Source organism: Centroberyx affinis, unplaced genomic scaffold, assembly GCF_046629955.1.
Source record: "Centroberyx affinis isolate AG114_WGS23_722 - 3 ecotype Tasmania unplaced genomic scaffold, CSIRO-AGI_Caff_v1 ptg000561l_1, whole genome shotgun sequence".
In the NCBI taxonomy this organism is placed as follows: Eukaryota; Metazoa; Chordata; class Actinopteri; order Beryciformes; family Berycidae; genus Centroberyx; species Centroberyx affinis.
The window spans coordinates 52,210-74,286 of NW_027279204.1; the positions used below are offsets into that span (position 1 = coordinate 52,210).

At 39.8% G+C, this 22,077-nt stretch overlaps 1 protein-coding gene across 3 annotated transcripts in view; it reads right to left on the reverse strand.

Annotated features, from left to right (window-relative positions):
• Nucleotides 1-13,175: 13,175 nt before the first annotated feature.
• Nucleotides 13,176-22,077, reverse strand: part of zswim8 (zinc finger, SWIM-type containing 8) — a 73,761-nt gene continuing 64,859 nt past the window's right edge. For all 3 annotated transcript variants that reach the window (XM_071518255.1, XM_071518254.1, XM_071518253.1), the window contains 5 exons: nt 21,767-21,944; nt 20,470-20,643; nt 19,320-19,439; nt 17,644-17,822; nt 13,176-13,518 (listed from right to left, as the gene is read on the reverse strand). In XM_071518255.1, coding sequence (XP_071374356.1) covers nt 13,315-13,518; nt 17,644-17,822; nt 19,320-19,439; nt 20,470-20,643; nt 21,767-21,944 — 855 coding nt within the window. In that variant the 3' untranslated portion in view covers nt 13,176-13,314. The remainder of the gene's footprint in view (nt 13,519-17,643; nt 17,823-19,319; nt 19,440-20,469; nt 20,644-21,766; nt 21,945-22,077) is intronic.

Sequence of the window (22,077 nt, forward strand, 5' to 3'; positions counted from 1 at the left end):
CTCTGTGATTCCCACCCCTAATGTCCACAGATAGAAGTTGGACAGTACTGTGTGTACGACTGATTTAATGAGACACAAATAAGACAGAAGTGCTAATAAACAGTATATTACTACAGCTTGAGGTGCGGAGCAGCCATCTTGGATTTTGAGGTCAGGGTTGGTGAGGTTCTTCCGACTTTCCGAGTCGGAAATCTGACTTCAGGGGGTGTTCCAGTTGAAATTTCCGACTGGGAACTCAGAAATTCCGACTTCCCAGTTCAAATGGAACGTACCATTAATTAAACTGAGAGGGAGAGAGAGAAGCCATCGCTAACTGCTAAGCTATCGCTAACTGCTAAGCTAAGTAACGTTAACTAGCAGATCTGAAAAGCATGTAAACAACTGTGGGATTAGCGAGAAAGTCGCTAAAAGATGGAGAAAGCTATGAGTGCTTGAGCAGAGCTAGTGTAAGTTTAAATGTACAGCAGTTAATTAGCCGCTGTAATGAAGAATATAGCAAAATTAACCGGGTTGAGATTGAGCAGCAAAAACACTATCAGTAGCAGTAGCCTGCATATGAGGCGTTTAGGGAACATCGGTAAATTGTAGCGTCTATGGATAGTCTGCATGTGAGGCGTTTAGGGGTCATCTGTAATTTGTAGCTACAGAAAATGGTGTGTTACTGGACATGTAACTAACTTTGCAGTCTGAGCCATCTTACATATGTGCTGTATCACACTGCAGCACTTCATTTTTCTATTAGGATATTTATTTTGTTGAGGAAAAAGGACTGAAAAAAGGATTTTGATAACCATTGGTTTTGGCATTGGTGCCCTACATTTTGGCCGCGATGCCCCAATAAATTAGTATTTATCAAAGGCCAAAGTGGCCTTGCCCTAAAAATGACTTAATTCCAGGCCTGTAACTATAAAAAGATTTCAATCGTTATTAGTAAATGGAATGTCTGTGTTCACACTACAGCTATAACTAGCCTATAAAAACATTCAAAACGACAACTATATTCTTGGTTTCATCTCAGAGCAATTTTTGGGATGTAGTGACGATAAAACATTTTCAACCAATCAAAATACATTTCTACAAAAGGAAGGGGTGAGGGAATTTGTTAGTTCACTGCAGTGATGGCGTTGCTCGCTGAGGAACTGATTACAGAAGTCCAGAGGAACCCGGCGCTGTTTGACAAAGACAATTTCATTGAAGACAAATTAAAAGTCCTCCGGAACATTACACGGTCATTTAATGGCAAGGTGTAGCATTATAAACGTGAAAACACCCTCTGAGTGTTGTACTCCCACCAAGATATCAGTCCAATAGGTCCACTTGATATTATAGTCAGTGTGAAACAAACCTGACCAATAAATGTAACAATGCTGCCAAATCTAGTTTGGATTTTAAAAGGACTATATAGTGTGAAACACCCTGAGAGTTGAGTGTGACAGCCAATACAGGGGGAAGAAAAAGAAAATGAAAATGAACCAGAAGAGAAGTCATGTTTAACAATACCACCGACTCACATAGACAGTTATCAGCACGTTTCCCAACTCCCCTTGCTCAAATATTGATAAGTTACTATAAAATGTCCCCTGGAGGAATAAATAATAATAAAATGGTATTAAATGGCAACGTGCCTGAATCAATCCTCATAAGTAATTACAAATTAAGTGAAAGACGCATCATACAAAATTCTTCAGCAGTATTATCCTTGTCATCATGACACTTCAAAACATATTTGTGATGTAGCCTAAATGTATCCTGTAGCTTCTGTACCACGAAACAATAAGCAATGAAACGTTTTGTAATTGTATTTACAGTGAATTGTTCTGGACGAATGGGAAAATGTTTTTGAATGATAGAATCGAATTTCATGGAATTTTGGACAAAATGAAAACATTTTCCACAGCCCTGTGTGTGTCTGTAAAGTCTGCTTAAACCAAGCCCCTGTAAGTAAAACACCGAGGGCAACCAGGACATTCATACTGGAGGGCGGGGGTAGGGGAACCTTCCTGCAGGAGCTATTCATTACAGCCTACCAGTCATGTCTTAACATGTGTCTGTACACACCTTCCCTCTTCGCCCTCCAGGTACACATTTCTCATGAACGCCCTGAGACTGCTCCCCCCCCCCCCCACTCACTCACAAACAATGACCAACATGTACAAATAAGCTGTCGGGAACTCAGCTCAGAGCTAGCACTGCAGAGTTATTTCTTTAAAAAAAAAAAAAAAAGCCTTCAGCCATAATTCATCAACAGGCAGGCGTGGGAGAACACACCAAAGACATGAGGAGGAATTCCACACTGAACCATCACAATGGACTAATTGAAGCCCATCAGGCCTATGGTCCTCCCAATTACTCTGCTTACATTCCCCACTAGTGCTCTCTCTCTCTCTCTCTCTCTCTGTGTTTCCACATCTCTCTCCATCTATGCATCTCTCCCCCTCTCCCGGTATGAAACCAACGCAGCATCATTACTTCAACCTGTTGACCCTGAATCTGTTCAGGCACAGCGGGGCTGTTCAGGAAAGCACTAGGGCTGCAACTAACGATTATTTTCATTGTCGATTAATCTGTCGATTATTTTCTCGATTAATCGATTAGTTGTTTGGTCTATAAAATGTCAGAAAATGGTGAAAAATGTCTGTCAGTGTTTCCCAAAGCCCAAGATGACGTCCTCAAATGTCTTGTTTTGTCCACAACCCAAAGATATTCAGTTTACTGTCATAGAAGAGTAAAGAAACCAGAAAATATTCACATTTAAAAAGCTGGAATCAGAGAATTTTTACTTATTTTTCTTAAAAAATTGCTCAAACAGATTAATCGATTATCAAAATAGTTGGCGATTAATTTAATAGTTGATTAATAGTTGATAGTCGATTAATCGTTGCAGCTCTAGTAAGCACGTATCAATCCTGCCGTGGAGGGGGTGGGGAGGTGGAGTCAATCGCCTCACTTCATCTTCCTCCTCCGTCCCACCCTCCTTCTCTTCCTCTAATCCCAAATAAGTGGGTTCATCTGAGGTCCGGTAGCCGCGTTTGAGAAGTGAATCGGTTCTCTTGAAGTGAATCCCTCTGCTCTGATAGGGAGGAGGCCTGGGATTAGGGATGCACCGATATATCAGCAGACTATTGGTATCGCCCGATATCAGCTTTAAAAAGCAATATCAGTATTGGTCCGATATTATTTTGGGGGGGAATGTTTTTTTATTTGTTGTGGGGGTTTTTTGGGCTGTTTGTTGGGGGGGGTTGGGGTATTCGATATCACAGGAAATACGTTGATATTCCCAAAAGGTTGCAATATTCGATAATATTGAATATCGGCCCAAGCCTACTCAATATAGGCATCTCTGAAAGGCTTGACCTTTTCTGCACCTGCATTTGTAGTAAGATTCTTACAATAATGCATATTATATCAGTATCGTATCTGCCAATATGGTATAGCAGCTTCAAAAAACCATATCAGTGCATCCTTACCTGGGATTCTCTCTCTCTTTCTCACACACACAGCCATTGTATTTTTAGTCTGCCTACTGTCATTAAAAGCCAGATTCACAGCAACTTCCTTTACTGTTGCTATAATCCAATGTCATCTGAAGCCAAGCTGCATTGCTGACCTGCTTCCTCTGGGTCAGTTACACTTGATGCCAACTGGTGTCAGAGAGCCAACCAGCTGCTCCACGTACCTCTGAAGCAAAGACAACACACACACTACAGCAGGGAAGACATTTCTGCTGCTTTACTCCAATATTAACCCTTTAGCCAAAAAGACGCAAATTCTCAAAACCCTGATCTTCAGAGTCGATCTCAGCTGACAAACTTTCCTCTCTCTGCGTTGTCCTGGCCCAAAGTTCTATCTCATTTTTCTAAGGGAGGAACAAAGTCTGATTCAGTGTTGAGACCCATGTGAAATCCTGCATCTGAGCAACAAAAGAAATATAGCCTAAAGAGCAGAATGTTTCAAATTATTGAGGGTCGACAGAAGCTTATTTGGATAGTTCAATGTGGATGCTCAACTATCAAGTGACAGTAGCAGTAGATGTTCAACAAAGGGTAACCTGCCTATTTGCTGTATGTCTATACAACTTAATCTAACCCAACCTGGCCCCATTTCTAACCGTAACTCCAGATTAACCCTAACTAGGGATGGATATTTGGATTTTTTCCGATACCGGTGCTAAAACGATACTTTTAAAATGGTACCGGTGCCTGAACCGATACCTTCTTTAATATAAAGCACAAAAAACAAAATTAAAGAACGTTATTTTTATTGCAAAGGAAAATAAATTGAACATATTAATAAATAAATACTAATTTAAGACTAATAAGTGACAGCAAAAGAAATACCAAGTGCAAACTTCTAGACTTCTACTCTCGTACAAATTATTCTACTCTTCTCAGTTCTTTTGCAGAAATATAACCATGTCTGCTTTCTCTGGCAAAATATGACACCTCTCCTGACATCAACATCTGCTATTTATTGTGACGTTCTAGTTATTAAAAGTTGTCTTTATGAACAAAACCTATTTGTCTTTAATTACTTTTCATATAGGGCTGGGCGATATGGCAAAAATCTTTATCACAATATATTTTTTTTATCAGTCAATATCGATATATATCACGATATAAACTAAGTAATTATTGTCAGGCTTAAAAATGAAGATACCAATGTCCTATTTGGAGGCTTTTTTTATTTTCAATCAGAAGAGAACATGAAAATTAGATCTACTGTTAAGTGCCTGCCAAAAAACAAATGTAAGGTAGTAGGCTAAAATAAAAATAAAAATGTCATTTCCGGTCAGCATATATCCTTTGTGTAAAATACAGCATTTACATAATCATTAAGATATTGAATGCCTGAAATCTAAAATCTGCCAACTCACATGATTTATAAAGATTCCTACTGAGCCGACGCTTGAACCTCCCTCCCTCTTTCTTTGCCTTCCTTTACACCACTCTTTTCAACTTTACCTGGATGAAGGAGGGGCCCCTGCTTCATCCTAGGGCTGGGCGATATGGACCAAAAATCATATCTCGGTATTTTTAGGCTGAATGGCGATACATGATATATATCTCGGTATTTTCTACGAAGTGGGCTAAATGTTCAGTTGTAAGTAGGGCTGGGTGATATGGACAAAATCAAATATCATGATATTTTTGACCAAATACCTCGATATCGATATTGCGACAGTATTGTAGAGATGACTATTGGTGCTTTCACAAAATATTCACACAATGAGATTTTTGATAAATAATCATCAGTAATGTGGATATAATGACTAAGTGGTAAAGGCAAATAATAGAACAGCTAGAACAGTCTGGTAAGTTCAGAAAATGACATCACTTTACTGTAATGCAGCCTTTAAAACCAGGAAAAGACACTTATGCCATATCATGATATTACGATATCCAAAATCTAAAACGATATCTAGTCTCATATCACGATACCGATATAATATTGATATATTGCCCAGCCCTACTTCATCCTCATTGGTTGGTAGAACTCTGAAGGATGGATGAATGGTGCGCTTCAGACAAAGTTGAAATAGTTCAATTTGAGAACAGGTCCACCGCTCACGACGCTAAAAACAGGTGAGGTACCCGTTTTGTGTCGGTTTGTTTTTTTCACAGGTCTTTGGTGGACACATGATTGGTTTGAGGTTTCTCTGTTTCTGCAAAATGATTGACTGATGCGTTGGTTGCGCAACCTAACTTTGTTCCAAGGCTTTCTCTCCGCTGTGTGGAGCTGCTTACTTAACCAACCAAGCAATGCTTTCCATCGACTAGGGCTGGGCGATATATCAATATTATATCGATATCGTGATATGAGACTAGATATCGTCTTAGATTTTGGATATCGTAATATCGTGATATGGCATAAGTGTTGTCTTTTCCTGGTTTTAAAGGCTGCATTACAATAAAGTGATGTAATTTTCTGAACTTACCAGACTGTTCTAAAACAGGGAAGGAAACCCTGTCTTTGCATTTTATTTTGATCACAGTCTTGTTTTAATGAAAGTGCTTGTGACATCTCACATGTGGCTTTGACTTACAACTGAACATTTAGCCCACTTCGTAGAAAATACCGAGATATATATCGTGTATCGCCATTCAGCCTAAAAATACCGAGATATGATTTTTGGTCCATATCGCCCAGCCCTACCATCGACCAGCCCTATTTTCATATACTTTTCACATGTTACATAATAACAAATAACGGACACTTTGTATGACCGGACGTTATCGGTAATGAAAACAACCTGCCTCTTCTTTTATCTGATTGGCTAAGCGACCAAAATGTGACATTGATGAGCGCCGCTGCTGTTTGGCTTTTGACCAAAAGTTGGAAGGCGAGTCGCACGGGAGAGGAAAGCGGCGGGCGCGTCATACCAGAGGAATATAGTAGATTTCAAACGGTGCGCTCCAAACACGCTAACGTTAGTGAAGGCGCGTGCGGCGGTTTCGGGGCACCAGAGGGCGGATATTTCAGTCGGCAGCTCAGGCATGGCACCAAAATGGGGGACCGAAATCTGCGTTGCAATTCGGTCCAGTAGGTACCGGTTGTACAGGGACCGGTGCCATAGTGGTACCGGGTTTCGTTACCCAACCATAACCCTTACCATACACTGAATATATACGTATATAGAGTACAAGTGTGTATATACTGCTTTTCACCTGAAACTAAGGCTGGGTATCGAGAACCGATTCCAATTTAGTCCGGGTTCCAAATTACCAACTTCACCGGAATCAATAAGCGACCAGAGCTACCCAGACAACAGACAACAGTTTTGTTTCATGTTTAGAACGATCCAATTGTATCGGCCATTTTGATCACGTGAAACTGAGCGATCAAAATGGGCAATACAATTGGATAGCCAATATCGAACGTTATATTATAATTAATGAAAGGCTATCCTCGAGCCTACCATACGCTACGCTTTTTTATTTCTACTTTTAATAATTTAGGCCTTTCATTGTTATTTTTGACTTATCGAAATACAATGGCTTGTATAATATGGTCAAATTAATAACAAGAATTGGCACACTTGTTCCTGTAATTATTATTAGAGGCCAATAGCCTACGAGATGGCATAAATGACTATTAGAAAAGTACTCGGATCGGTTCTCAAAAAATGGTATTGGTGCATCAAGGGTAGGTGTGCAACAAGTAAGCTGCACAACAACCTTTTTGACCCTTTCGGTGTGCTGTCAAACGCAAACAATGACGTAATTTGATGCTGGCGGGTCACGTACTGTACGTACCGTACTCACCCTCATGTCAACCAGGGCGACACACCTGTGAGGTTTTAAGTCCATATATAACACACAGCCAGTTAGCTAGTGCAGCTGAGCAGCTCCGTGCCATCCTCAAAACAACAGGAGTTGCTGGATACCATTTCTTTGGAGTTCCAAAAATGACAAATAAAAAGGCCATAAAATTCCTCCATACAGCTTGTGCAGCATAGTCCAAGTGTTCGGAAGCCAAACGGTTGCACTGTGGGTCCAAAAATCCAATATTTACCTCATTATCTCCTGGATTTGCTGTACTTCTGCACCGCGCCAAGCCTACAGTAGCAAACAGATGCTGCCTGCAAGAGCTGTCAGAAATATTGTAATTAAGATAAGATAAGATAGAACTTTATTGATCCCCTTGGGGAAATTACAGATAGAGCGCGTGTGAATGACACAATAAAGTGGTAAATACAGTCAGCGGCAAATGATGCTGACCTCCAATTACTTGAGTTTTTTCACTTGTTGTATTTTGTTCTCTCAAGTAAGGCATTATGCCAAATATGCCTTAGCTGTTCTGAAAAGTAATTCTGAGACAAAAGTAACTGTACACAGCAATGTCTGTGTTAAGTAATAAAACAAAGTTAACGCCACTAAAGCGGTACGTAGTCTTTTACCGCTGAAAATTTATTCAACAGGAATCGATAAAAAATTTGATCCGTAAGAAGAATCGAAAATGGCACTAGGAATCCATAAAACCCTAACGATACACAGAAAAGAAAAAAAAAATGTTGCAAAAAACATTTATGGATGTTTTCTCAATTGGTGAGGACATTAACACCAGAAAGCCCAACATACCAAATGATGGCTGTTATGAATTTTAGAATTGGAATAGCTCGGCTTTCAAAATAATGTGCAATGCTGTCTCTAGGGCTGGGCGATAATTCAATATTATCGTTTATCATCTTTCAGTGGAATCATATCGTGATGATATGAAGATATTTTGATATCATGACACAAATTTCTGCTGTCTAAATTGATGATGACAAGCAAGCAAATTTTACTTAAAAACTCTCATAAAATGAGGTAGGAATGGTAGGAATATTACTTGAATATTTCTGTTTTGTTTGACATCACACCTAACATTACCATTCTGTTCAATGAGATGAACATTAATTTGATTATTTAACGTGATTTTGCATACATGAACCATATCGTGATATATATTGATAGAGAAAAATCCATATGATTATCATGATATTGATTTCAACCATATCGCCCAGCCCTAGCCGTCTCCATTACTTTTCATAGACCCTCTTTCCCTAGGCAGATTTTTTCAAAATCATTCAAGAAAATATTTAGAGCTATATTTACCTCCACACTTTGACAGGTGGTTGCCACAGAAATGACGTAGACATGGTGGTCTAGCTCTTACGGCGACCAACCATTTCAGTTTTTAAAAACCTACAAATACAATACATTCAAATTTTGTATTGTATTTTCATAGCTGTGTCTTTCTGTAGTCTAACAAAGTGCGTCTTTGTGAAGCCGACAGGGTTCACAAAGGGTGTGTGTATGCATGTAAGACTTTGCCATCCTTTTGACTAATGGCTTCATGATAATGATGATGATGATGATGATGATGATGATGATGACGACAACAACCATCAGCAAAAATGCGGCACTATTGTGAGAACAACCTAATTAGAAAATGTGAATCCAGATATTATAAAATATCTGGATTCACATTTGCTTGTTGGTCTAAAATTCATCAAGCTTCCCAGTATTTAAAGCGGAACCACGTCAAGTAGTTCCACTTTCCAAAGGGCAAGGTTTCCCCAAGGCCTTCCTCTTAATTATAAAGTGGTTATCTCAGACATCAGTAATATGCTCCGAGGACAGAAGTGGGCTTGGGCCTACAGCTCAGCACTAATTGGGTCTTCCACTCAAGAATAGAAAGGAACAAGTCAGTCTTCAGAGAGGGGAATGTGACAAAGGAAAATCAGCTTATTATAACCACCTCATTCTAAATGTGGCACTTCAGGGCCTTATTCTTCATTTGAAATCTAGGAGGAAACTGAGCAGCAACGCTGTACATGTTCATTATTTTGAATGTACCAGGGAAAAAACCCAAACTGTGATTTATTTGAAATGACTTCAATAAGTGTGCAGTGAAACTGTTCCTACTCCCTCCACATTCAGCAGTGAGTGGTGCTGATTCATGTTATCATGACTGTCCTAGATGCAGCCCAACAACCAAGGGATCTGCAACTTGATTTCCTTAACAACAATCAAAGATGATGTGGCTCCTTGTGTAGGGAATTCGGCTATGATGGAGCAACCTGGACTGTTCCAGAAAATTCTGTTGTCAAGCTTCAACAAGTAACCATTTCTGAAAAGGCACATTTTCTCTCTGGTCACAACAAAATTCAGGCACACTGTGAATGACGGACTGGCTCCATATAATAACTGGCTTCTTCAAACAGCAGTAACAGTGAAGTTCGGCAACTATGGCCAGATAGCACTAAAGCACTTTCAGACTCAATAGATAGAAAAGCCATTCTGTTCTAGGTCAACAATGCTAGTACTACTAGCTAGTACTACTAGCATAACTCTGACCCTAGCGGGCAGCAGCTGGCCAAAACATCCAACCTGTTAGCCGACAGCTAAACCAGGCAGGTCACAAGCTTACAGCACATTTCAAAACAATGCCTCAGATTAAACAAGATATTGATGGAAATACGGTATACTAATAATAATTTTAATAAATGTCACATTATCTAACTGTCATCCCGTGGAGAATAGAGGATAGAAAAGACAGCTTGTGGATAAAAACGGGAAAACTTTTCCATCTGCAGCCAGCAGTCCGCCATATGAAGCATCAGTATGTCTGGAGCCTTTTAGCGTGCTAACAGCTAACAGCTAGTTATGCATCTAGATGGCTGCTAGCATAGCTAGCGCCAGCTATTTATCTGGACAGATTGATACTCTAGCCTGCACATGCAACACGTCATTTGAATCGTCTTTTCTTTATGTCCAGTTCCACCTACAGTGCTGGCAGATTTGTATTTCAACTGTCCAGGCGGTCAAAGACCTCCACAGTAAAACAACCCCAGTCCAGTTGGTACTGAAGAACAGCTAGCTGCTGAGGCTACATTCGCTCCACACAGGGCTGCACATATATAACGGGCTTCAAGTTTAAGATACCGTAACAAAATATAAAATCTGTAAATAATTCCTGACTTACCAGTATTCGTTCTCAGAGGATAGCAATCCGACCCGAGTGAGAGAGGGAGGAAACCTTCAACATTTAGAGTAAAAAGTGAAGTTCAGCGTATTGCTGCTCAGTCCGCCATCTTGGTTCTGCTGGAACTCTGGACTCAACCAAATCCACCGGGCAGGGTTTTTACATTTTCAACCCTAAAATAATTCCCATAAAGCCTGCTTTCACCTGTCAGAGTGCAGAGGGAGACAGGCTATTGTCTGTTATTCGGAGTAGATTCTAAAAAAAATCATTAACATTTATGATGGTATGTCAGTGCCACGGTGCATAGCTGACGTTTCCATATTTTGTTCACTTTCCCCACATTATTGATAGACCGGACGGGACCCTTGAGCCCAGGTGGACTTTGTAGTTTAAAACCTCATTGTTGGAACATGATTCATAATGTTGAACTGATTTTTCTTTTACAATGTTCTGTTACTGGTTTATATTTGACTGTAGTTTCATTCCGTTGGCATGTTATTTGCACATATTTGCAATAAGTTGATGCTCCTATCCATATTACCGTCAGTAAAGCAGTTATGGAAGGATGGCATTTTAACACACTGGTATTTGATTTGGACACAGACACGTAATCTACTCTACTTCTTTGTGAAAAATGTTTGTTAAAGTTGGTTGGTAATTTATTAGTGGAAAGCGAGCATGATTTATGCTGTGAAATATTAATGTTTTGTCTTGGACTCTTTGATGGACTTCTAAACTGTATAAATGACCCTCGCGCTCCCTCTTGTGGCCATTCTTGAGACCATACGGATCGTGTCAGGACCTCTAATCTGGTCCACATTAGAGCCACAGGCCCCCCATTTGATGATATTTTATCTCTTGGACCAAGATCTGAGAATATTTCTAATGTTAGATATGATTTTGTCCAGAATCCCATGACTATCTGCATTGCAGGTAGAGAGATAACAATGAAACTATGATCAAACTAGTCATTCTTCTACATTCTCTAATTGTGTTCACTTCTTATAAATGAAATAATGGTGAAGTTTAACAATTCATCAAGTTGCTGTCGACCCCTTGGAACCCCCTCAAGGACCCCTGGTGGTCCCCGGACCCCACGTTGAGAACCACTGCGCTATATGCTTCATCGAGCTCTGTGGCTAAACGGTCTTCTCTCTTGGCCCGCCCCCCCCCAACCCCACACAGAAGTCACAGTGAGTTAGTGTTTTGAATTATCTTTATTAAGTAAACTCTACATTTTTAGTATTGCTTTTATCTGTTCTTTTTTTATTCTTTTCACTCTAAATTACAACCTTTTGCAACCAGCACAGTTTTATATATATGTATGTACGTATATATATATATAAAACTTTGTTTTCAATCAAGCTACACTTTTGAGGAATACAAAAATATCACAGTACATTTTCTACTAAGTCACTCTTCACCCGTGAGGTCCAGAGCAAAGTCGAAGATGCCGGTTTTGACCCACAGCAGCCACCTGGACACCGATGGAACGTCAACATCTCTTTTAGAGTAACAGCACCAGGGTCCCACACTGAAGGGAACCCTATTACACAAATATCAGGTCCACTCATCAATAGTAATGTGGGTTTTTTCTAACAGGTCTGACTGTATGTTTGGACTGGTGTTCAGATGAACCTGCATCACACAGCTTGGCAAAGCGGGGCTTTCCAGGGCCGAACCATGTCTACAGCCAAACTAGGCATTTTTACAAGTCAGTGATTTGGAACTAGTCCGGCTGACAAGTCATCTCGATACAAAAGAATAATAGAAATGCTATATTTGGAAAGTCAGTGACAGTAATGCTGCGGAAGCCCTGGCCAGCCCCGGCTTGGCCCCGCAGTGGAAAGCCGGCCTCTGAGTTTGGTCCAGCCTGATCCGCTGTGTTCACCCTCTGGCCTCGTGCCTCAGTCGGGCTGAAATGGAAAAAAGGAACCCACACAACACTCAACAGCTTTAATAATCTCTGATTCTCTTCCCATTCCTCCTTCCTGCATACATGTCATATTCTATACAAAATATATATATAAAAAAAAACAAAAAAAAAAACACTGAAAAATCCTCACCCGTACTTAGGTTATCATCATTTTTTTTAAATGTATGGGTTTTTTTTTTTTTTTTTTTTTTAATTGATTTCAGCAAACTTTGTTTTTGTTTTTTTCCTTTTTTTTTTTTCTTTTTTTTTTTCTTTTTAAACACTGCTAAAATTCAGATCCGTAGTGACAAGTTTTTGGTGAACGAGGCCTCGAAGCCCCTACCACCCCGGACAGGAATGTTGCAGTATTAAACTGACTCACTCAGTGATAACATTAAAAACAAAGAGCCAACTAAACAAAACTACAAAACACCTGAAATAAAATGACGACCGTTAGAGAGATATCCCCGTCGCAATGTCTTCAGGGGAAATGGAAGAGACAAGTGGATGAAGGAAGGAAGGAATACACTTTAATTACACAGGGTTACACAAACATGAACCATGATAAAATGAGGGAATAAGGGAAGTGAGAGTCAGTCAAGGAGCGGAGAGTAGGAGGAAGCTGATCTGCTTTCTCCTCCGCGCTCCGGGTGGACAAACACACCGATGACATTTAAAAAGGAAGTCTTTTGGGGGGGATCGGGGGAATACGGGGAGCTGATTGTGCTGCCTGTGTGCTGTGTTTGTTAAGTCCGCGTTAAGAACTAGGAAGGACCCCGGGGTCGGCGACGGACGTCCCCGTGAGCCTGACGGGACCAGAGCGGGTCGGAACGCGGCCGGCTCGGCGCGGCGGTGACGCCGGAGGCCGGGCGGACGTCGGGCGCGGCTCGGGCGCTCTCGCGGCCGTCTCCGCGCCCCGTCCCCCGGGCCGGTCAGGGGGAGAAGGTGGCCATCTCCAGGGAGATGCGCTGCCACAGCTCCTTGGTCTGCTTGCCTCGCTTCAGGTTCTGCAGCACGTCGTTGAACTGCATCATGCCCACCGGCGTCAGGCAGAAAGCCCCGCGGGCGCTGCGGATGATGTTGACGAAGTCGTCGTAGTCGGCGGGCGTCAGGTGGATCAGACGGTGGTGGATGTACTACGGAGAGAGGAGGGGGGGGGAGGACATATGGGTCAACAGGTCGCCTAGGAGGACATGGACAGACAGTTGGTGATTAAGGTCTCAAGTCTCGTAGTATTACATTAGTAACACATACTGATATACACACACAAATTGCAGCGAGATACACTAACAAAGATGTATGAATGAGCACTTGTGTAGTTTAAATGGAGACATCAGGACAGACTTAAGGTAAGAGAGAGAGAGGGAGAGAGTCAGAGTGTGTGTGTGTGTGTGTGTGTGTGTGTGTGTGTGTGTGCAGAATCCTGTTTGGCATTATTTGGAGCTAAATGATCTGAATTCAGATTGCTGTTGGTCCCAACTTTAGTTGATGTACTGAAAACTTAATGTAAATACATTTTAATTGAATTATGATTTATTGCTTGTATTGAACAATACCTGTTGGAAACATGTACCAAATACCTTATATCATTATACCATCAATAATACCATTCCTACCAAAGATACTAAAACTAGAATAAAAACGAAATAAAAGCTTATCTAAAATTAAACATTTGTAAACATATTTGTAAAAATAATATAATACTACTACTACTAATAATAAAATCTAAACTAAAACTACCAAACCCACACTGAAAACTAACAAAAATTCACAACTATATAAAAATAAAAACGAATGAAAAATCGCAAACTATAATTAAAGCTGCAAGCAGTATTTCCGGGGGCCAAGCACTTTTGCCAAATCCTTTCTGTGATTTAATTTTCCCAATAAATCATTCCCTTTTTTTTTAAACACAAATCAAGAAATCTGGTAATAGAAAAATAAAAAATAAAAGAAAAAAAGATGAATTGGTTGAGCAATTTTGAACCTGATAGGACAAAGCGCAGCATGCATATAGAAAAGCTGTCAAAAAATTACGTTTTTGAGATAAAATTATGAAATCTGACATGCGTATAATGTGTAAATATGCTCTATTCTCCACTGACTACAATGATATGACCTGAGGATTCAAAATTCTGTCAAAAATTTGGTTTTTGAGATGAGTTTTTTGAGGTGGTACATCTACAATCATTCCTCCATTAAGTAATTTATTTTTTATTAAGATTGGACTTTGATTAACCCATTTCCTAGCAGTAAATGTGTACAGTGTGATTTACAGGCAGATATTTCCATTCACAATACATGTAATCATGGAGATCTGACAACACTGTGCACCAATCTTTGTGATATCTGAATGAAACCTGTAGCACTAGTCATGTTTAATTAGTGGTTAGAGGGCTAAAAAGATATTTGTTGATGTGTGATATTTTATGACCTCTTTTCTTTTATTACCCTCCTATACTTAATTTCCTTGGCACTGTTCCGCCAATTGCTGCTGTGGCACCTGAATTTCTCCAAGGGGATCAATAAAGTGCGATCTTATCTTATCTCAGAATGTGTGAAACAGTTACCTTGTTACTTTGTTTTCATATGGTTGTTATATCAAGCAGAAGTGGGACAGGGTTTGTTTTTTTTTTAGCCTATAAAAGCTGGTTAAAGACGTGCACAGCTATTTTTGCTATGGTATACAATAGGGCTGGGCGATATGGTTGAAATCAATATCATGATAATCATAAGGATTTTTCGATATCAATATATATATCACGATATGGTTCATGTATGCAAAATCACATTAAATAATCAAATTGATGTTCATCTCATTGAAACGGAATGGTAATGTTAGGTGTGATGTCAAAACAGAAATATTCCAGTAATATTCCTACCATACCTCATTTTATGAGAGTTTTTAAGTAAAATTTGCTTGTCATCATCAATTTAGACAGCAGAAATGTGTGTCATGATATCAAAATATCTTCATATCATCACGATATGATTCCACTGAAAGATGATAAACGATAATATTGAATTATCGTCCAGCCCTAGTATACAATATACTATTACATCACAATGTCTCCACCATCGTTGATAGCTATCAGTTTTTGTTGACAGACAAACCCTAGTACTTAAAGGATTTTCCCATTTTCTACTGGCATGGGGGTGAGTAGATAATGACTGAATTTTCATTTTTGGGTGAACTATTCCTTTAAGCCCAGTGTCTCAAAAGTAAAAGTTTTCTTCATGTATACATATATATATATATATAGATGTGTTTGTCTGAGGGTTTACCTGCAGGTAGGCTAATTTTTCTCTATTTATATTATGCATATCCATAGTATGCACAAACCCTGGACGTACCAAAGCACTGCCATATTGTTGGTATGCATGACGGTAAAAATCACGTTGGCAGCACTGCAGCTGAGACTGTTGAATGAAGATTTGCTCAGTAGTTATGCCTAATTTGGTGAATTCATTGCAGAGGAGCCATGAAGGAAAGAAAACACTTTAATTGGAGGATCCCAGCATGATCAGTTAAGCTAGAGTCAAGACAGGTGAACATCCTCGAAAAATGTGTTTCTCTGGTGTGTGGTGTTGTGTTGCCACTGCAAAAGGAAATTATTGTGGGCAAAATGTGCTTAATAAATTACAAAATAGACTAATGTCCAGCCAACAGACAACTGCCTTGTAGAATCAATGGACTCTAGGGCTGGGCGATATGGTTGAAATCAATATCATGATAATCATAAGGATTTTTCTCTATATCAATATATATCATGATATGGTTCATGTATGTAAATCATGTTAAATAATCAAATTAATGTTCATCTCATTGAATCGAATGGTAATGTTAGGTGTGATGTCAAACAAAACAGAAATAATTAAATAATATTCCTAGCATACCTCATTTTATGGGAGTATTTGAGTAAAATTTGCTTGTAATCATCAATTTAGACAGCAGAAATGTCACAATATCAAAATATCTTCATATCATCACAATATGATTCCACTGAAAGACGATAAACAATAATATTGAATAATAATTCAATAATATCGCTTTTGGTTTGAGATGGATCACAAACGAGCGTGATCTCCGTTCATTAAACTACGGTAGGTTTCTTTCAATAGGCAACTTTCATTCTTTGTGATCTTGTGAAAGGTTTCTTAAATGCTGTTATACTGTTCCAGCACTAGGAAAACAATCCACAGAAATTGGAATGACTTTGTTATTTCTCCGGTGTGAAATTGCCTGAAATTGCCTGATATCAGACAGAACTGCAACTCGTTACACTCCGTTTCCATCTTCAGTCTGACAGTGCCTCCACTCTAACCGATTTCCATTGGGGAGGGGGATTCGATTTTCCCTAACCAATCACTAGAGACCAACGTATCCGCCTGAATCTAACGTCATTTTAAGTCAATACTGATGCGAAAAAAAACACATCTCCCCTTTGAATAAATGCCTTCAAAGCAGAGTGCTGTTCGGATTTCAAAGTAATTGGTACTTTTAATCGATTTAGAACAGCCTGGATAGCAGCGTCTATCTTGTCTATAGCGGTCGCCATTGTTGTTATTACTCCTCCTTGGTTCTGGTGCACAGCTTGACAACAGCTTGACAACGCCGTTAGTCCCGCCTGTGGTGCTGATTGGCTAATTGTTAGTTCATTGGTCCAATCACTTTTCAACCGAGAAACCGCTGTTTCATGTCACGATGCCAGACCAGAATCAGTCAACTGGTAACCTGATGCGCCAGATGGTTCGTTACACAGAACCATCTGGGAAGTCGTCATTGGAAACTGTTTGGAAAAGGGCAGGCGCTTTCAAAAAAAATACTTGGCAGGTGATTGTGGTTCGGCCACAAACGCATAACTTGGAAGCCTGGCAAGATGGATTCTCGCGTGATCCGTGATCTCGCGAATCCAGCTGCCTCGCAAGGTAAGTCAACTGGTGGAGCGGGCGGATTCAAAGGTCTGGACCCAGGCAAAGGTGAAGACGCACCGCCAGGAGAAAAACATTTTTAAAAAGAAACAAACGGTGGCACAACACCTCGCCACAAATCTCTCCTGTGGTGACTAAACTCCTCGGTTGCTCCTACCACCTGGGATGTTGTAAAAACTAAGCTTTTTATTGCTGTTGTTACTGCGCCCATGTAAAACACAGCATACCATAATTGTCTGACTCTTAGCAGATCACTAGCTACCATTGACTAAGGTTTGTTATCTCAGCTGTCTCCAACTGGATATACATGAGTTTGACTGAGGGTTTACCTGCAAGTAGGCCTGCTGGCAGCGCTGAACCAGTTGGTGGAAAGCGGGTGTCCGGAGGTGGGCGTGGATGTGGGCGGGGTTCAGCCTCTGCAGGGCGTCCATGATGATCTCCTGCAGGACAAATGGACTGAGGACGCCCTTCGCTGCTCCCACACAGAACTGGTAGACAAAGTTCACTCCTGATAGGGGAGAGGAGAGGAGAGGAGAGGAGAGGAGAGGAGAGGAGAGGACCCGAAGAGCAATGGGAGGATGAGCAGGAAGAGGATAATGAAAGATGACAGTTGTTGGGAGAGAAAAGTAAGGATTGGATAAGGAAAAGGGGAACGGAGGAAATGAGGGTAAAAGAAGCGAGGGGGGAAGAGAGGGAAGACAGACGAGGAAAAGCAGAGAGAGTGTATTTTGATGTTAAAGGTCTATTTTCTGGCCGATTTAGATTTCACTTTAGGTTGTAGGCAAAATTTCGTGAAGAGACACAATCATAGAGCAACTTTGGCTCTCACAGCCTGCAAGATCCAAAGACCTCGCAAGGTTTGAATTATTATCAATGAAATGAATCAATGAAATGAACAAGATTGGCACCTCTGGTGGAAAATACAAATATTGCAAATATGAGGCAAGTGTTTTTCTGCACAAAATATCTGTGAGACAAACGCCAACATGGAAAAAAAAAAAAACGGAATCTACACTGGAGCAAATAATTTAGCATTCAGCCCAAGACTCCTGACATCTAAAGTCTGAAACTGCGATGAAGGCCTATCAATATTTCATATCTACATTTCTCATCATGCTTTTCAGACATTAAAAGATGGATCAAATAAGATATATCAAAGAGCAGGCACAAAAACATCTGTGTTTGTCCATAATTAGAGCTGCAACGATTAATCGATTAGTTGTCAACTATTAAAGTAATCGGCAACTATTTTTATAATCGATTAATCGGTTTGAGTAATTTTTTAAGAAAAATAAGGCAAAATTCTCTGATTCCAGCTTCTTAAATGTGAATATTTTCTGGTTTCTTTCCTCCTCTATGACAGTAAAGTGAATATCTTTGGGTTGTGGACAAAACAAGACATTTGAGGACGTCATCTTGGGCTTTGGGAAACACTGATCCACATTTTTCACCATTTTCTGACATTTTATAGACCAAACAACTAATCGATTAATCGAGAAAATAATCGACAGATTAATCGACAATGAAAATAATCGTTAGTTGCAGCCCTATCCATAATCATGTGTTAGTCTGTGATGTAATGCAGTAGAGTATTGGGTAACACTTTATAATAACCATCATTAATAAATGGTAAATTGATAGTTAATTAAACTTTAGTTAATAGTTATTTTACTGTGAACAAACAATGAAATGATCATTAATAATGTTTACTAATTATTAGTAATGCTATAATTTATGTTATTTTATCATTCGTTTGTGTAATATAAAATCATTTGTTTATAAATTATATATTGTATCATAGCTGATAAGAGACAGTAAAAAGGGTAAAAAGCTATGATACAATATATAATTATTATTATTATTATAAAGTGTTACCGAGTATTGTTGTATGTTTGAAATTAATTCTAAAAATGGTCTATAACCCAGTCCACCGGTCGATAAATCCCAATCAGTCACATCATCCACCCATCCGTTAATGTGTCCATTCATCTCTCCCTAGGCTCACCTAGCCTTGCGGCCAGTCCTAGCAGCCATTTGACGTCCTCGGTGTAGGGCGGGCTGCGGGAGAAGTTGTTGGGGTGGTCGTTGTGGGCCCTTCTTCCCAGCATCTCCAGCGCCAGCATGCCTGCACACACGGGAGAAACGAGATGCTTACTGAGAGCCAGGGTTCATACGCTGAAGTCATTTTCTAATTCCAGGACTTTTCACGACTTATCCATTACCAACCACTAAAAAGTCCATGACCAAAAGTTAAGCACGTCAGCGCTAAATATCAACGGCAAACGGTGGCTTAACATTTCAGCAGGCATATCATTAACGGGATGTAGAATGATAACATAATTTCATTTTTATGAGTAAAGTGAATATGAAACACAGAGGAAGGCCGAGGGCTGAAACGCATACGTTACTGTTGCTGCTGCTGTGCAAATAAAAGACTGGCATAAATATATATATACATGAGCGCGGACATTTTGCTATATAGCTGTGAACGATAACCTACTCATTAACATTAGATTTCATTGTATTGTCCTACCTTACTTGGATTCCTTCACCTTCTCAACTCTCAATCCGTCACTCTGTTTCTCCTTGGCAGTCCTTCTCATATTATTTTTACAGCTACATCCATCTCTAAGAGTCATTTCTTTCTCTTAACTTTCTCAATTTCATTCAAGACGCTTTTCCTCTTCTCGGAAACACGCTGCTCACAAAAGAGCACCGAGCTAACTGCTGCTTTGAACCACACCGTGCACAGCACCAAATAAAGTGATTATATGATTCCATGCTAGTTTTTTCTTTTTCTTTTTTTGATTTTTCAATTTTATATAGTTTCAAGGATATTTCAGTACTTAATTTTGCAATTTTTATTTCCCATGATGTAAGGTTTTCCAGCCAGAGTTTGCGCTCCTTTTACGCTGAGGCTTTGAATTGGCGGCAAAAAAGCAAACAACAAAAAAAGAAAGCAATAATCTAACAGCAAGCACACCGCAATTCAGTGATGTAATGTATCTAAAGAAACATTCAAAGTCTATGTACATTTCCTTAAATTTCCATAAATCAGGTATCGATTCAAAGAATGTGAAAAGTTCTAGTCTATCTAAACTATTTCAGCCTGACTGGGAAGGTACTCTTAAACAAATGCAACCCGTGATCCTCACCAACTCTGTAGGCAGAATGCAGGTAGTGCAGGCCCTGTTGGCTGATTGGCTGGCTGTGTTGCTCATCCTCAGCTGGGAAAGGAGTGCTGACCAATGAGGCGGGCTGGGAGGAGAGGGTGGGCAGAGCGGCTCCCTGTATGGCCTGGATGGTGGAGCCTGTATGGACACCACCCACTGCAAACAAAGACGACAGTCACAGAATACCACTCAGTTAGCATGTACCAGTAGTTCGCATGTATGAGTAGTCTAACATTTACGAGTTTATTCTTCACTGACTATGAATGGGAGACTGACTAGAAGGGCATTTCTTTTCCAAACGGAATGAAGTGAAGCTATATTTAGATGCTGATTTTGGGTCAGTTTGCATTGAGGGAGAGGGCAGGGAAGCTGGCCTCTAATCACTGCTCAACCTCACAACTGCATGAATGGAAAAACTAAAAAGACGACAAACCTGAGATGAATAGCAACCGATTCCAGTTTAATTTGACATAATCTGGTAAGCTTTTGATATAGAGTAACCACTCCAAGGTTATTATCGTTAACGCCAACGAAATAACGAACACTAGGTGTGAAAAAACATTTTCGTTAACTGAAATAAAAATAAAAATGAGGCTTTACAAAAAAACGGTAACTGAAACTGTATTGTGTGTTTACAAAACTAACTAAAATAAACTAAAATTATAGAGAAAATGTCTTTAGTTTTTGTCTTTGTCAATTTATTTCATACATAAGCCTAGTATTTTGAATTTTTGAATCTCGCCCCTGACAAATTACAAAAAAAGACTAAAACTAACACTGAAACTAATAAAAACGAAACTAAAACTAAGCATTTTCAAAAAAAATAAAAACTAAACTAGCAAACCCGCTTTAAAAACTATTAAGTTTCCTTTTCTTTTTCTGTTGGACCTGTTTGGACCTGTGATATAATCTGAAAAATTACAATAAAAAGACCCTGATCAAAAAAAAAAAAACCCGCTTTAAAACGAATTAAAACTAAACTGAGATTGAAAACAAAAAGTCAAAACGAAATAAAAATAAAAACTAATGAAAAATGCAAAACTATAATAACCTTGAACCCCCCCCCCCAAAAAAAAACATGAGAAAAACTGACTCACCTGAATCACTATCTTGGTACCGTTGCATATTTTTGATACCTGATCAGCCAAAAGCATATTGCAATAGCATGTGTTTTAACCATTAGCGGGCAGTCTCTACAATCTAATCAGTTGAAGGGTGTTTTGGGGGTAAGGTTTTCTCTTTCAAACTAAATTCCATGCAGAGAGCCTGTTGTCCTGACCTGCTACAGTGGTGCTGAGGGGCAGGCCGGTCTCTGTGTGGTAGGGGTGGACGGCTATCTGAGTCATGGACGGCACAGGGACGCCAGGGAAGGTAACAGCAGTGGCTGCCATGGGCGGATGGGGGCCAGTGGCCACCGAGAACGGGTACTGGGCACCAATGAAGGCCGGGTGCATTCCCTGAGAAGGCAGACACACACACACACACACAGACGTACTCCAATTAGTATGAGTGACCTGCATTACCAAACCCCAGCCAAGCAAGAGTGTTAAGAGTGTTTGTGTGGATGACATGAATGATTTATTCCAAAAT